The sequence below is a fragment of the Musca vetustissima genome, unplaced genomic scaffold, assembly GCF_032173495.1.
Source record: "Musca vetustissima isolate MV318-11 ecotype Yass unplaced genomic scaffold, APGP_CSIRO_Mvet_v1 utg216894, whole genome shotgun sequence".
NCBI lineage: Eukaryota > Metazoa > Arthropoda > Insecta > Diptera > Muscidae > Musca > Musca vetustissima.
Genome location: NW_026873401.1, coordinates 1,357 through 14,482, shown reverse-complemented (window position 1 = coordinate 14,482; position 13,126 = coordinate 1,357). Strand labels below are relative to the sequence as shown.

At 29.8% G+C, this 13,126-nt stretch overlaps 1 protein-coding gene across 1 annotated transcript; it reads left to right on the top strand.

Moving 5' to 3' along the window:
- Positions 1 to 464: 464 nt before the first annotated feature.
- Positions 465 to 4,563, top strand: LOC133325019 (sex-determining region Y protein-like). The gene is made up of 4 exons (XM_061533849.1): positions 465 to 473; positions 760 to 1,047; positions 1,387 to 1,612; positions 4,241 to 4,563. The coding sequence occupies exons 1-4, from the start codon at positions 465 to 467 to the stop codon at positions 4,561 to 4,563; spliced, it is 846 nt and encodes a 281-aa protein (XP_061389833.1).
- Positions 4,564 to 13,126: the final 8,563 nt, after the last annotated feature.

Below are 13,126 nucleotides of genomic sequence, written 5' to 3'. Positions count from 1 at the left end.
ATATTTCGCCATTCGTTCATCGAAAATAAAAAAAATTAACAGGCATTAATCTGGTACCACAGTGTTAAGACACAACTATATATATATATATATATATATATATATACGAGCAATTTGTTACCATTACCCGTGTACATTTGTCTGCGTTCCGTTTTGAGTTCATACTTTTTTCTTCTCCCCCATTTGTAGCTGGTGGGACGCTTTTTAATTTTTCTCTTCCACTGAGGAAATTTGCAAATAGTGGACAGTGCACGAGTTCGAATATTTTTGATTGATGTGTGCAAACATCATTTCGTAAACTAAAAAAAAAATCCATAAAAAGCAGAGAAAACACTTTGTAAAAGTCAAAAATGTGCTAAGAATAAAAAATTTTCTCAAATTGAAAAAAATCTAATAAGGACTCAAAATAAATTTTAAAAGCATTCAAAAAACATTTAAAGGAATCGAATAAATTAAAAGGCGACATGGCAGTGGTAAGAGGTTCCATTTTTAAAACTTTAACTATGTGACAAATTAGGTTATAATACTCATGTCATCTATTTTTGTTTCCAAAATGTGGGCGACTGCTATGGCAGCTATGTACCTAATGTATAATTTTTTTTATTTATTTATACATTTTTTAATTAATTTAAATATTTTTTTTATTAAATTTGGCAAAATGTTTTGGTGCCATTGAAACTGAGGATTTAGTTTAACAGGCAGCAGACCACAAAATTAATAAGAAAGTTAAAAAAACACTCCCTGAAATTAAGCCGCCAGCACCAAAGATATTATTCACATGAACGGTTTTACCATCAAAACTATCTCTCTCCATATCAACAACAACAATATAACCATCCACAACAACACTACCATCAACACCATCCGCAACAACAACATCAGCAACACCATCCGCACCAGCAATACTATTTCCATCATCAATCTATTCCTATTTACTACCATCCCCAATACCAACAACAACATCATCATCCACAACAAAATCAGCAATCAAACCAATCGCAAATGCATCAGCAACAACAAAACGATATCCCCCAACAACAGCAGTGCGCACCAGAAAGCCAGGACCTACGCTTGCAGCACCAGAGGATCGGTAGTCCTACAACAAACATTTAAATACATTTCGTATTTGAAATTTTGATCCTTTTTAGAAACTAAAATATAAAAAATTTCATTTATATTTCAATGAATATCTATTTACATTTTTATGAATTCCTTTCTTTATTATCATGAGTATTCGGTCATAACATTTAATATACTGTTAAATTAAAAAATCGAAAATAAAAAAGAACAGACATTAATCTGGTACCACAGTGTTAAGACACAACTAAATATATATATATATATATATAAATATATCAACAACAATATAACCATCCACAACAATAGCAACATCATCCGCAACAAAAACACCATCCGCGACAGCAATACTATTTCCATCATCAATCTATTTCTATTTATTATCATCCCCAATACCAACAACAACATCATCATCCACAACAAAATCAGCAATCAAACCAATCGCAAATGCATCAGCAACAACAAAACGATATCCCCCAACAACAGCAGTGCGCACCAGAAAGCCAGGACCTACGCTTGCAGCACCTGAGAATCGGTAGTCCTACAACAAACATTTAAATACATTTCGTATTTGAAATTTTGATCCTTTTTTAGAAACTAAAATATAGAAAATTTCATTTATATTTCAATGAATATCTATTTACATTTTTATGAATTCCTTTCTTTATTTTCATTTTAAATTAAAAAATCGAAAATAAAAAAATGAACAGACATTAATCTGGTACCACAGTGTTAAGACACAACTATATATATATATATATACAACAAACATTTAAATACATTTCGTATTTGAAATTTTGATCCTTTTTTAGAAACTAAAATATAGAAAATTTCATTTATATTTCAATGAATATGTATTTACATTTTTATGAATTCCTTTCTTGATTATCATGAGTATTCGTTCATAACATTTAATATACTGTTAAATTAAAAAATCGAGAATAAAAAGATGAACAGACATTAACATGGTACCACAGTGTTAAGACACAACTATATATATATATATATATATATACAACAAACATTTAAATACATTTCGTATTTGAAATTTTGATCCTTTTTAGAAACTAAAATATAGAAAAATTCATTTATATTTCAATGAATATGTATTTACATTTTTATGAATTCCTTTCTTGATTATCATGAGTATTCGTTCATAACATTTAACATACTGTTAAATTAAAAAATCGTAAATAAAAAAATGAACAGACATTAATCAGGTACCACAGTGTTAAGACACAACTATATATACCCTGTAGGACTTTCATCAACTAGTTTACAAAATGTTTAGTTATAAAGAAATTATTATTCAACTGATTATAAATTAGCTAGAAAGTCATCTAAGACTCAACCACATTGAAACCAAAAATATGTTCATGTCATCAAAAACATAACACACGCAAACCAAGAAACCGTTAGAATTGCATTCCACACAACAACACCGAATGCAAAGATGAAGAAAAATCATTCTGTTTGAAACTTCGGAGAGTGAAGACGTGTAAATCGTAATTAATTATAATTGTGCTCTTTAAGTGTGAAATTAAAAATAAATTGGTAAGTGTTTTAATAATATAATTGAAATGTTACCTATCAAGTCACATCGTAGAAAATTATGTAAGAAGCAAAGAGAAGAAGTAAATATAGATACATATTTCTTTTAATTTGTAGCACATATACAGAATATTTGTAAAATTTATAACAAAATCATCCAATAAAAACATGGAGTCCCCGCCAAAGTCAGTGAAACGCATCAGCATGAATTTAAGTAAGTAATTTATTATATAAATTAAACCAACTATTCTAATTGGAATTTTAATTTCACTATATTTCAGATGTTCATCAGCCTACCTAACAAATTTCCAAAATGTTTTCGAGTGCCTTATGGACGCCCTGCAATCACTTCCAGTGGATCCAGAGAAAGAGCTCCAAAAAGCATTGCATATTATTAAAAAACGCCACTTTCACAACATATGCATAAAAAAACAACTATAAGTCACTCATTTATATAAATTTTCTGTGATGAATTATTGATTTGGCATATTTTATGTACTTCCACCTATGTATATAATTTCCAACTATTAATAATAAATATATTGAATTCTAAACTGAAATTGTATATTGTCTAACGTTATTTCATAGATTCAAACATTGCAGTATTGGTATAATTACAAATTAGCCAAGTTAAGTTAGTAAATAGTTATATTAACATATACCAACTAATAGTCATTTCGAAAATTCTACATACAACTTAATCTCTTTTAGACCGATGACTATCTGCATTTTTTTAATGTAACTATAAATCGGTCAAAAATAACTAGTTTGTAACCAGTTGAAAAGTTACTGACTACTACCGCGATCATCGCCATGTTAAAATAGTCAATTGGTCCAAAAAAAAATAATCGATAAATGGACTAGTAGTGACTATTTTAAAATTAGTTTAAAGTTAGTTTAAAATTGGTTCATTTCCCTATAGGGTATATATATATATATATATATATATATATATACGAGCAATTTGTTACCATTACCCGTGTACATTTGTCTGCGTTCCGTTTTGAGTTCATACTTTTTTCTTCTCCCCCATTTGCAGCTGGTGGGACGCTTTTTAATTTTTCTCTTCCCCTGAGGATATTTGCAAATAGTGGACAGTGCACGAGTTCGAATATTTTTGATAGATGTGTGCAAACATCATTTCGTAAATTAAAAAAATCGATTAAAAGCAGAAAAAACACTTTGTAAAAGTCAAAAATCTGCTAAGGATAAGAAATCTTCGCAAATTGAAAAAAATCTAATAAGGACTCAAAATAAATTTTAAAAGCATTCAAAAAAAAAATTTAAAGGAATTGAATAAATTAAAAGGCGACATGGCAGTGGTAAGAGGCTCCATTTTTAAAACTTTAACCATGTGACAAATTAGGTTATAATACTCATGTCATCTATTTTTGTTTCCAAAATGTGGGCGACTGCTATGGCAGCAATGTACCTAATGTATAATTTTTTTTATTTATATATAAATTTTTTAATTAATTTAAATATTTTTTTTTTATTAATTTTGGCAAAATGTTTTGGTGCCATTGAAACTGAGGATTTAGTTTAACAGGGGTGCTGCGCTGCAGACCACAAAATTAATAAGAAAGTTAAAAAAACACTCCCTGAAATTAAGCCGCCAGCACCAAAGATATCATTCACATGAACGGTTTTACCATCAAAACTATCTCTCTCCATATCAACAACAACAATATAACCATCCACAACAACACTACCATCAACACCATCCGCAACAAAAAACATCAGCAACACCATCCGCAACAGCAATACTATTTCCATCATCAATCTATTCCTATTTACTACCATCCCCAATACCAACAACAACATCATCATCCTCAACAAAACCAGCAATCAAACCAATCCCAAATGCATCAGCAACAACAAAACGATATCCCCCAACAACAGCAGTGCGCACATTTAAATACATTTCGTATTTGAAATTGTGATCCTTTTTTAAGAAACTAAAATATAAAAAATTTCATTTCTATTTCAATGAATATCTATTTACATTTTTATGAATTCCTTTCTTTATTATCATGAGTATTCGTTTATAACATTTAAGATACTGTTAAATTAAAAAATCGATAATAAAAAAAGGACCGACATAAATCTGGTACCACAGTGTTAAGACACAACTATATATATGAGCTTAGTGGTAAGTGCGTGAGTGACTGGCAGATCATCGCCCAGACGAAACGGCTAAAAGTAGAGACTTGAACTTTTCAGAATGAGTTGTTAACCTTTTTGTATTAGGCGAAAGGCAAGAGCTAGAATTCTGAAATTTGGATTGTGGGTCACTGATGGAAAGCTAGAAAAATGTACAGAAGTGTTTTTGGAAATTCGAGCTATAAGTGTAGTAATGAAATTCGTATTTATGTGTATAAAAAATTCGAAATGATACTAAATTTGGTACTATTTGCATTTAGTTGAGCGTATAGAGATTTAATCCTGAAAATATGCTTTTGGAGTACAGGATTGAGGTAGCTTTAAAATATCGTTTTTATGTGTTCGAAAAGTATTTAATTTGGTGTAAGTTGTACTTAGGAGAAGAGATAGAGCGGGAGTCTTCAAATAGGTACTTAAAATGACTATTGAGTGAGGGATTGAGATAGGAATTTCGTGTTTATGGGTACGAAGAGTACTAAATGGTACAAATTTTAGTACAATTTCGATTGTGTGTTAACGAATAGAGCTGAAAATCTGAAATTTTGAATTAATAGTGCTGTTGAACAATCATCTATAGAGACATCTTTGGGTAATTTTATTTATATGTACGAAAAGTACTAAACGGCACTAGATTTAGTACTATTTGGATTTGGGTGAACGGAGAGAGATAGAAACATACAATTTGGGATAATTGTTGTAGAATATAGATATGGATATTTGGTACCACTTAATTATGTGTGAACGGGTATAGCTGGACTCCAGAATTTTGAAATTTAAATTACTGTTCGAGTGTAGGATTGAGGTAGTGTAATTATAGAAACAAAAAGTACTAAAAATGGTACTAAATATTTTACTTACTGTTTTTTGGAACAGATGGGCCTGAGATACTGAATTATTGATTTAAAATTACCGTTTCGAGTGCAGGATTGAGATATGTCGGTAGTTTAGATAATTCGTAATTATGTGTACTGAATGGTACTAAATTTGGTACGATTTATATTTGAGTGAACGGATAGAGATGGAAAACTTATATTTGAAATGAAGGCTACAAATTGGATTTTCGTTTGGTGTGAGCGGGTCAATTATGATATTAAGCCGTATAAGTTTTACTATATTACGGGGTAGAACATTAGATAAGCTTTCGAAAATAAGAAAAATCAAAAACATCGGTTAAAAAATGGATGACTTATGCACATTTTTGTATTGATTCTATGCATATTCTCTAAAGGAACTATGGGTCTATCTTGTTTTCTCGTTTCCATAATATGTTTGTAACGGGCAAAACGAAATGAGATATACGTATAGTTCCTTAAAAGAATATGCATAGAATCAATACAAAAATGTGTATAAGTCATCCATTTTTAACCGATTTTTTTCTAAAGTTTATTTAATTTTATTCTCCGTGTAATTTTCTTTCAAATATAAAATTAAAGTGATTGTCCGGATCTTGGGGACAACATCACTTGGAACCTATATATATACATATATATTCGAGGTGGTTGGCGGAATCCTCAACTTCACCGTCGACATATTCTAATGTAAAATATGCAACGGAATTTCTTATACAATGAAAAAATAGAAGCGAGTGGCAAACAACATTCGCTGCAATTTAAGATTTTCGCCTACGCAACAAATATATATTTTTTTTTTTTTTGCAGAAATTTTGTCGTTGGTTAGCCTTGAGATAAATATCCCAAATTCATGCTATCACCCATGAACAAAATATATATCTTGTTGTAAGTGTTTGAAATGATCCGCGACAGGGCTTTAAATTTGGTTCTTTGGGAAGCTAAGAAATTATCCCTGTGTTAAACTATAGGATTGTCACTTACACCTTATTTAATACACCTTGATATTTACCTTGCAATATCCTCTTCTTCCCATTCATTCACTTAAAAATGACAACTTCAATTTGGCATGTTTACACGTTTCGATAATGTGTAAACATGTCGATAACGTGATTAATAAATACACAATTTATCTTGGTAATTATATATATATAAATTTTAACTTTCTATATAATTTCTATAGAAAGTTTAAAAAAAAGGCGAAATGGTCCTATTTATTATGAGTTGTTTTCAAATCTTAAAATGTGCAGTTACACCTTTCCTCATATTGCACGGTATAAAACATTTTATGTGGACAAGAAACAGAGGAATAGAGTTTATTCTATTTTCAAGACAACGGTGAGTTAAATCTTCTTCATTTTTGCAATATTGATTATTTACATTGTATTCTCTTGAAGGAGTTATTGTGGTATTGAAATAAAATTTCGTTTTTCTTGTTTCAAACCCCTTCAAAGAATACCGAATTGTCCAATAACAGGTGTTAGTGTGGTATTTCACGACAAATTTTATTTTTGTGACAATTTAAAAAAACCTTTTCACTTAGTAGTGACACGTTTTATAAAAGTTTAGATGAATGGTACCTTCTGATTACAATTTTTTCTTGTGATGCACAGATTAATGTGAAAACAATAACTTAATTTCTATATATGCATTCGAGAATAACATGTTTCAGTGTTTTAGGAAAGAACATTTATTACAATCACATTTTTAACCAGTTAACATTTTATTAATTTTTCGCGATATTTTCCTAATTTAATAAGGTTGTAAAAACATGTCAAATAAGTAAAACAATCCGTTGGATTTGTTTATATGAAAGTATGACATTAAAAGACACCACATTTTTTGTTCTGTTCGAGTACATTTTCCTACGACAACGACTTTTCCTTTATGATATCGAATAAAATAGTAAAATAAAGTATATTATTGCAGTACGGGAACAAACCATTTATTAGTTTCGCCATGTAATTCTACCTTTCTTATTGTGCCGTGATTTTCATTGACAGCCCAACCTAAAATTTAACTAGCTCGTTCGACGTTCTTCACCTCAAAAGTAAAACACATGTATTTGTGTCATATTCAGACGCGCGTTGTTCGCTCTCTCATTCGTCTTTTGTACGTTGTCCAATTCGAATCACTCTCTGGATAGCCAAGAAATTTGTTCTGCATTTCTTGTCTCTTGGTTCTAATTAGCGTATAAAACAAGAAATAAATGTGCGGAAACTCAAACAAAAAATTCTCCAAATTTTTATATGTGACAGTATGTGACATTCGAATTTGAGAAAATATAAACATGTATTAAAAACAACAACATTTTCAGAAATAATGGAAAACATGAATGAAAAGTAAATAGCTATGGGTTACTATATTCAGGAGAAAGAGAATAATTTTTTTCTATTTAAATTCCTAGGTAATACACACAAATATTTTGCGTTTTCGGTGTAAAAGAAGAAACAACAAATTTGAAAAAGAAAATTCTGATGACATAAATTAACAATAGTATTGTATGAGCGGGTTAATTGCTGTAGCTAATTCTGAGAGCGAACTACGTTGTTCGAATTCTCATCAGAACATGGTATTTTAACGAGTTAACCTGCTTTATGAGAATTTATTTGATAAATATACAATGGTAATTGACGATTTTAACCAACTGGTTTAACAAAATCCGGTACAATATAGACATGGACTAAATGGTAATAAACTTGATAATTTTATGTAGGAACAGAGGCGGCGTTCGGAATTATAGTACAAAAATTATAAAGTGTTCAAGATTTCAATATTAAATATTCAGCCCTATTCTGGATGTCAATTCCACGTGAATTTATTCGCTCTACCCCTTTGTCTTATTCTGAACAACATTTTTGTGTGAATTTTTTCGCATTCTCGCTTTCGCCTGATTCTGAATGAAGTTCGAAAGCGAAAAAATCCGCTTTAGGGGAAAAATTAGGTATTCTGGATTACAGGGAGTAGGAGAATGAGATGAAATTTTGTGGGAAATTTTTCGCTAATAAATTCAAAGTGAGTTGACTACAAAAACATAACATAAAACATTATGAAAAATATTAACATAATACTTATTCTATGACGATTTAGAATATTATAAATGATAATAAGCAAATATTTATCTGGAAAACAGCAAATAAAATGCCTTTGGAAATCCTATTGATAATGATGCATGCTGAACCAAAAATTGCCAAGGAATGTATAAAGGTAATAATGAATATTTAAGTCGCGTGAGGATCTGTCTCTCAAGAAAAAATTATAGAAAAACCAAATTTGCCTAATGAGCCGCAGATGTTTCACAAGTCATATTGTAAGTTGCCATATTTTCAAACTTTAATAATTTTCTTTTAATTACAAAGCATTTATAAAGCGGATTCTTGATATTTCATATTTGTATTGTTATAAAGTTTAAACAACAATAACAAGTAACAATTTTTAATAAAATAATCAATAAATAAAATATTGAAAAACATTACACAATTAAAATACAATGGGGCAACATACATTGCAACTTAAATTACAATATGGCAACACACATTACAACTTAAATTATAATATGGCAACACGAATCCTTTTTTCAACCACCATTTTTGAAAACTTGAATCCGCATCTCGCATTTTTTGCGTCTCCCTATTCATTCAGAATAAGGCGAGAATGTGAAAGCGAAAATTTTTGTACATGCGAGATATCTCCCAGCGAATATTTAGAATAAGGCTGATTATGTTTTTGTTTTGTATTCCCTTTCCGCATACGAAGTATACAATTTTTCAAACCACTGTATATTATTTTTATTAAACATAAGTATTAAATTACTAAACTATATATCCTTTTGAAATATTTTTTACTAGGATGCTGGAAAATATTCATTTAACGATGTCTTTGAAAGCACTAAAATTTCTGCATACAACACAATATAATGGAGTCCTACCATTCCAGTAAGGTAATGAGAATAACCAAAGAGGAACAAATAAGCAAAAAATTGGATGACGACAATTTAATGCAGATAGATGAAATTAAAAATGTTAATGATGAAAGTGGCGATATACAAACACTGCCCACACAAGTAATCAATATCGAAAATTATTTAGATAAATATTCCATCCAAGAGTTTGAAATAAATGAATCAAGCATATTTAATGAATTAATGAATATTTGCTTCAATGAAGACGTTATGTGCAATAATATTATAAACAGTACATCAAAAGTATTAATATTAGTACTGAGTATGATACAAATAATAGTATCGATAAGAACGTCAATAATAATAATCATAATTATGTAGTAATTATAAATGTTGGTAATAATGAAAATCAGAATCAGCCTGAAAATACTGAATGTAATAATAAAACATTGGAAATTAATAAAATTAGTTCCGATAATACTAAAGATAAACAATGTCCAAAGACACTTGCGGCTGACGATTCGGTAAACTTCAATAAAAGTGTACTGCTTAGCTCTACTCATAATGAAAATATGATAAATGTTACCTCAAGTACAAATATGTCATTAGAGGAATACAAAGTTGTCCGAAAAAGAATTATTGTGGATCCCATCCCATGAATGTGCTACTACAAATAATGATTGTAAAAAATGTATTTCGTGACACAATAAGTTTTTCAAATCGTGAATTGTTCTACATCTCAAGGAATACAAAGTTGTCCGAAAAAGAATTAATAATGATTGTAAAAAATTGTATTTCGTGACACAATAAGTTTTTCAAATCGTGAATTGTTCTGCATCTCAAATAATTAAAAAAAATTATTATATACGTAGAGGATATAGTAAGGCAAATATTTAAATGTGTTAATAACGTTTGTCCCATAAAGTACTATTCGAGGCGGAAAAATGATAATGACGTCATAATTGTGTATGCTCAGTGTGTATATAACAAATATGAATGTGGAAAATATAAATTCATTGTTCCAATGATATCAGATACAAAAATTAAATATTTTTCAACTCGGATGTATTATATCCGACACAGGTAGAGGTACCACACCAATTACGTAATAACCCACGCGAAATTGCTATGGGCGATATTCGTGATGATTTACCATCAAAATTGGAGAAACGCTAAGTTATGCGAATTATCACAACCTTTGCGAGATGTTGGAAATAATCAAAAAATTCTATCCCTAGAAGACGCAAGAAGAGTAAAGTCAGAAGAGATGAGAAAAAACGATCGCGACAAGGATAATTTGTATGACATAATCAAAATGCAGAGAGAAAAGAATTGGGGTAACTATATACAATACGCGTCTATTCAGGATATTTACTTGTTTACGAAAGAACAATTGAGTATCACGAAAGTAAATAATAAACAATTAATGCAGATGAGTAGAAACACACTATTGTTTGATTTCACTGGAAGAATTTTAAGAAAATTTGACTTGACATCGAAAAGAATATTTTTATATAGCCTTATTGCTCATATTGCCGAAGATAGAAATACAAAAGGAATTGTGATTCCAGTGGCAGAAGCGTTTATGTCTAGTCATTTTACTGGGGATATAGTGAGATTTTTCCAATACATTGAAACAAATTGCTGTAAAAATAATATCGCCTGGCCTATTGCAAAGAGAATATGCACAGATTATAAATTTTAACTTTCTATATAATTTCTATAGAAAGTTTAAAAAAGGGCGAAATGGTCCTATTTATTATGGGTTGTTTTCAAATCTTAAAATGTGCAGTTACACCTTTCCTCATATTGCACGGTATAAAACATTTTATGTGGACAACAAGAAACAGAGGAATAGAGTTTATTCTATTTTCAAGGCAACGGTGAGGTGAGTTAAATCTTCTTCATTTTTGCAATATTGATTATTTACATTGTATTCTCTTGAAGGAGTTATTGTGGTATTGAAATAAAATTTCGTTTTTCTTGTTTCAAACCCCTGGTATTTCACGACAAATTTTATTTTTGTGACAATGTAAAAAACCTTTTCACTTAGTAGTGACTCGTTTTATAAAAGTTTAGATGAATGGTACCTTGTGATTACAATTTTTTCTTGTGATGCACAGATTAATGTGAAAACAATAACTTAATTTCTATATATGCATTCGAGAATAACATGTTTTTAGTGTTTTAGGAAAGAACATTTATTACAATCACATTTTTAACCAGTTAACATTTTATTAATTTTTCGCGATATTTTCCTAATTTAATAAAGTTGTAAAAACATGTCAAATAAGTAAAACAATCCGTTGGATTTGTTTATATGAAAGTATGACATTAAAAGACACCACATTTTTTGTTCTGTTCGAGTACATTTTCCTACGACAACGACTTTTCCTTTATGATATCGAATAAAATAGTAAAATAAAGTATATTATTGCAGTACGGGAACAAACCATTTATTAGTTTCGCCATGTAATTCTACCTTTCTTATTGTGCCGTGATTTTCATTGACAGCCCAACCTAAAATTTAACTAGCTCGTTCGACGTTCTTCACCCCAAAAGTAAAACACATGTATTTGTGTCATATTCAGACGCGCGTTGTTCGCTCTCATTCGTCTTTTGTACGTTGTCCAATTCGAATCACTCTCTGGATAGCCAAGAAATTTGTCCCATCCCTAACAATTGAGAGTATTTATCAAAAATAAATTAATTTTGAAAGCATCTTTTTTCTAAAATTATAAATGATGATAAAAGGAAAACATTTTATAGTTTTTATATATGCAAGAAATTTGTTTTTTACTGCATTTCTTGTCTCTTGGTTCTAATTAGCGTATAAAACAAGAAATAAATGTGGGGAAACTCAAAATTCTCCAAATTTTTATATGTGACAGTATGTGACATTCGAATTTGAGAAAATATAAACATGTATTGAAAACAACAACATTTTCAGAAATAATGGAAAACATGAATGAAAAGTAAATAGCTATGGGTTCTTACTATATTCAGGAGAAAGAGAATAATTTTTTTCTATTTAAATTCCTAGGTAATACACACAAATATGTTGCGTTTTCGGTGTAAAAGAAGAAACAACAAATTTGAAAAAGAAAATTCTGATGACATGAATTAACAATAGTATTGTATGAACGGGTTAATTGCTGTAGCTAATTCTGAGAGCGAACTACGTTGTTCGAATTCTCATCAGAACATGATATTTTAACGAGTTAACCTGCTTTATGAGAATTTATTTGATAAATATACAATGGTAATTGACGATTTTAACCAACTGGTTTAACAAAATCCGGTACAATATAGACATGGACTAAATGGTAATAAACTTGATAATTTTATGTAGGAACATAGGCGGCGTTCGGAATTATAGTACAAAAATTATAAAGTGTTCAAGATTTCAATATTAAATATTCAGCCCTATTCCACGTGAATTTATTCGGTCTTCCCCTTTGTCTTATTCTGAACAACATTTTTGTGTGAATTTTTTCGCATTCTCGCTTTCGCCTGATTCTGAATGAAGTTCGAAAGCGAAAAAATCCGCTTTAGGGGAAAAATTAGGTATTCTGGATTACAGGGA

Coding starts and splice junctions, on each gene's coding strand:
- LOC133325019 (XM_061533849.1), top strand. Junction 1,048..1,386: donor TCCCCCAACAACAGCAGTGC/GCACCAGAAAGC, acceptor CCACAACAATAG/CAACATCATCCGCAACAAAA. Junction 1,613..4,240: donor CTTGCAGCACCTGAGAATCG/GTAGTCCTACAA, acceptor CCTGAAATTAAG/CCGCCAGCACCAAAGATATC.